Source organism: Poecilia formosa, unplaced genomic scaffold, assembly GCF_000485575.1.
Source record: "Poecilia formosa unplaced genomic scaffold, Poecilia_formosa-5.1.2 Scaffold490, whole genome shotgun sequence".
In the NCBI taxonomy this organism is placed as follows: Eukaryota; Metazoa; Chordata; class Actinopteri; order Cyprinodontiformes; family Poeciliidae; genus Poecilia; species Poecilia formosa.
In genome coordinates, this window is record NW_006800429.1 from 363,125 (window position 1) to 366,839 (window position 3,715).

Below are 3,715 nucleotides of genomic sequence, written 5' to 3' on the forward strand. Positions count from 1 at the left end.
TAAAAGAGTCACCAAACTTTATCATCAGTAATTTTCTAAATCCAGTCTGTTGCTGCTCATTTCCTGATCAACTTTGACTTCCTATTTATATCAGTGGATATTTTGTGTTTCGTTTCTATCCGTCCATCTTCCGCTTGTCCAGAGTCAGCAGCTTCAGTAAAGAGGCCCAGACGTCCCTCTCCCCAGTCGAACCCAGCAGAATAACATCGTCCCTCCAGTGTGTCCTGGTCTTCCTCTGGCTCTCCTCCCAGTAGGACCTGAACTCTTCACCAGCGAGTCTCCATCCTAACCAGATGCTGATCCAGCTCAACTGGCTCCTCTCAGTGTAAAGGAGCAGTGGCTCTACTCTGAGCCCCTCCTGGATGACTGAGCTTCTCTCTCTAAGAGAGAGTTTAGACACCCTGCAAAGAAAACTCATTTCAGCTGCTTGTATCCGTGACCTTGTCCTTTTGTTCATGACCCAAAGCTCATGACCATAGATGAGGGTGGGTACGTAAATCAACAGGTAAATTGTGGGCTTCACTTTTTGGCTCAGCTCTCTCTTCACCAGGACAGACCGGCACAGCGCCCGCTTCACTGCAGACCGTGGATCTGAATCCATAGAGTGTTTCTCTGTCATGTTTCTTCAGGTCAATGAAGGTTCTTCTCCACTGACCTCTGGTCCAGGTCTGAGAAAATTTAATCAGGAAGCTTTTTGGAGTCCTTGAAAGTGAAAAAAATTTCTTGGTCACTATTGTGACCGGTGAGGTTACATGGGCTAATTTAGAAATATTTGCGATAAATTGCATGTATGACAAAGTTCAACATTTTGTTCCTCACCTTATAGATCATAAAGTATAATTTGACATCAATTAAAGCTGAGGCAGCTGTTTAGTAAAAGTAAGAAAGTTAGCATCACTTAAACTCAATGTTTTTCATAATTTTTGCCAAAAAACGTTCAATAATTAGCATCAGTGTAAAAAAGTGTTGGAATTTGTTGATTTTGTGTGAATTTACACAAAAGATCCTCAAAAACTGGAGGGATTAACTGATGTAATCTGGCAGTAAGTAGATAAAAACCGCCTTGATTTGATCAATAAAGTAATATTAAAGCACACTGTTATTTTGACGGCTCTATTTATGTGTTCCTCTAGTCTAAAAACAATGGCAGGCTGGATTTGGCCCCCAGCCCTTGAGTTTAACACATGTGATGTGTTGGAACCTGCACATAATCATGGACACAGTGTGGACCATATTATTTCTAAAGTCTCGATTATATCTAAAATTGTAGTGCTTTGTAGTGCATTTCCAGATCATTTGGGGTATTTTTTGACAGTTTTCTCCCTGCTTAAATAGAAACTATACCCAACCCAGATAGCACAATATGGGTGAAACAACATTGAAACAATGTCAGGCAGAGACATTGAATCTACGTTGAAGCCAGTTACGTTGAAACGGAATTGAAATTGGTTGTTGACTTGTATGTTGAATAAACGATAGGGTTTCAACCATATCTGACACTATATCAACGTTGATTCAACCATCATTTGAATGTGGATTTGCATGCATATTTGTGTTTAATTTACATTGAATCAATCCCTAAGGTCTGCATCTGCATGAGTTCACCACCAATGTTTACTGATGATGTCCAACTGCCTGGTGATGAATTCATAAGAAACCCTCTCTGAACATTAAAACCCTGAGCTGTAGTCTGACAGAGGAGAGGGAGAATCTCCAAAGATCCTCCTCCATGATAAAGCATCAAAGATCCAGGAGCAGGAAAAGCTCTGGATGAACTACAGAGAAACCCAGAGTCCATGAGAAAGACCAAAACAAGCCATTATGGGAAGATAAAACTCAGGAAGTGGATAATGTTGACGATTTCTACCAATTGACTGAAGGCCGGCACAGAAGACGAGATCTTCTGTGATCTCAGGATCTCAGACCAGTGGAGGTCAGGGTCCACCACACCAGAACAGAACCAAGATGGAGGCTGAGCAAAGACTGAAACCGGCCAACAAGTAGCAGCTGTTTGGAGCTGGTTGGTAAAACCAACATGAAGCACCATAACCTGTAGGTGGGAACAGTCTAATGTCTGATCAGATTCATTAACTCTGGGACTGAAGAGTCTGACATCCTGCTGACTTTCCAGTTCCAGACCAATAAACATGATGACCAACCAACTGGGTGGACAAAACAGAAAAGATCCTCAGAGATCTGGAAGAGAACCATCAACCTTTACAGGACAGATCAATGAAAACCTCAGGGACCATCGTGAGGAAGAGGACAGCTGCGGTCCTTTGTTTTTATTCATTCAGTGAATCGTGTTGAATCAGCAGGTCTGACCTACATGAGCATCATCATGAAAACAGTTCCTGTTATAGTGAAACTTTGCATGTAAACTTTTGTTTGTCAACAGAACACAGTACTGAATCAGTAATGAAGTGTTGATGACGTTCTGCTGCTCAGTGGTCATGTGATGTTTACAGCCCTCAGCTGGTGGCAGCAGAGAGAGGATGAGATAAAAGCTGATGACAGGAAGTGGATCTGCCAGTGTGGCTGGTCTGATGCTGGGGGGTTGTAGTAGCAGTGACCTCTGTGACCTCTGTGGCCCTGCTGGGTCTGTCATGATGCTGTGATGCTGAGCAGTAGGAGTGTGCTGAACGTGACGGTGACTGGGCCTCACCAGGGGGTCCTGGGCCTGGTGATGTTCCCTATCATCACGCTGCCATGCTGCGTGTTCCTCTTCATCAACCTCACCATGCTGTACACGCTGCGCAGCCGGCCGCTGTTCAGAGAGGCGTCCCGCTACGTGCTGCTGTTCAACCTGCTGCTGGTGGACACCGTGCAGCTGTTCCAGAGCCAGTCCATGTTCCTGCTATCCGCGGTCAGCTTCACGATGCTGTACCCGGTGTGCGCTGCGCTCACCGCCTTCAGCAGCCTGGCCCACTGCGTGTCCGTGGTCACGCTGGTCAGCATGTGCCTGGAGCGGTACGTGGCGGTGTGCTACCCCCTCAGGCACAGCGCCATCGTTACCCTGAGGAACACCGGCGCCGCCATCGGCATAATCTGGGCCGTCAGCTCCTCCCACGTGATCGTCCAGCTCAGCCTGATGTTGTCCCGCTTCTCGGTAGCTGACCTGGGGGTCATGCAGATGGTGTACTACTGCGGGAAGGAGAGCGCCTTCATCGATCCCGTGTCTGACCAATACGACAGAGCCTTCACCTACTTCCTGTTCCTGCTGGGGGCGGCCACCGTCTCCTTCGCCTATGCCGGCATCATCGTGGCGGCGCGCTCTGCGTCCACGGACAAAGCGTCGGCATTGCGGGCGCGGCGCACGCTGCTGCTGCACCTGGTGCAGCTGGGCCTCAGCATGTCCTCCACCGTCTACAACTCGCTGCTGATCGTCATCACCAGCAGCCTGGAGCGCGTCCCGGCCGTCCGCCTGCAGGTCAGCCTCTACATGGCCGTCATCATCCTGCCCAAGTGCCTCAGCTCGCTCATCTACGGCCTCAGAGACCAGAACATCCGGCCCATCCTCATCATGAACCTCATCTGCCAGTGCAGAGGCTCCGCTCTCCACACCAGAACCAGAACCAAGAACAGAACCAGAGTCCAGCTCAGCTGAGACGTTCACGGGAAACTGGGAAAATAAAGACGATGATGGGAGGATATCAGAATGTTCAGCAAATAAACCTGGTACTGTTTTCACTGAACTGATGATTTATGGGAAATG

At 47.8% G+C, this 3,715-nt stretch overlaps 2 protein-coding genes across 2 annotated transcripts in view; both read left to right on the top strand.

Moving 5' to 3' along the window:
* LOC103156648 (olfactory receptor 4K5-like) overlaps positions 1–2,004 on the top strand; it is a 6,320-nt gene extending 4,316 nt beyond the window's left edge. Inside the window, exon 2 of the mRNA XM_007578777.2 lies at positions 1,916–2,004. Coding sequence (XP_007578839.1) covers positions 1,916–2,004 — 89 coding nt within the window. The remainder of the gene's footprint in view (positions 1–1,915) is intronic.
* LOC103156628 (olfactory receptor 1571-like) lies at positions 1,961–3,709 on the top strand. The gene has a single exon (XM_007578758.2). It carries the CDS (start codon positions 2,618–2,620, stop codon positions 3,605–3,607), a length of 990 nt encoding a protein of 329 aa, XP_007578820.1. The 5' UTR covers positions 1,961–2,617; the 3' UTR covers positions 3,608–3,709.
* Positions 3,710–3,715: the final 6 nt, after the last annotated feature.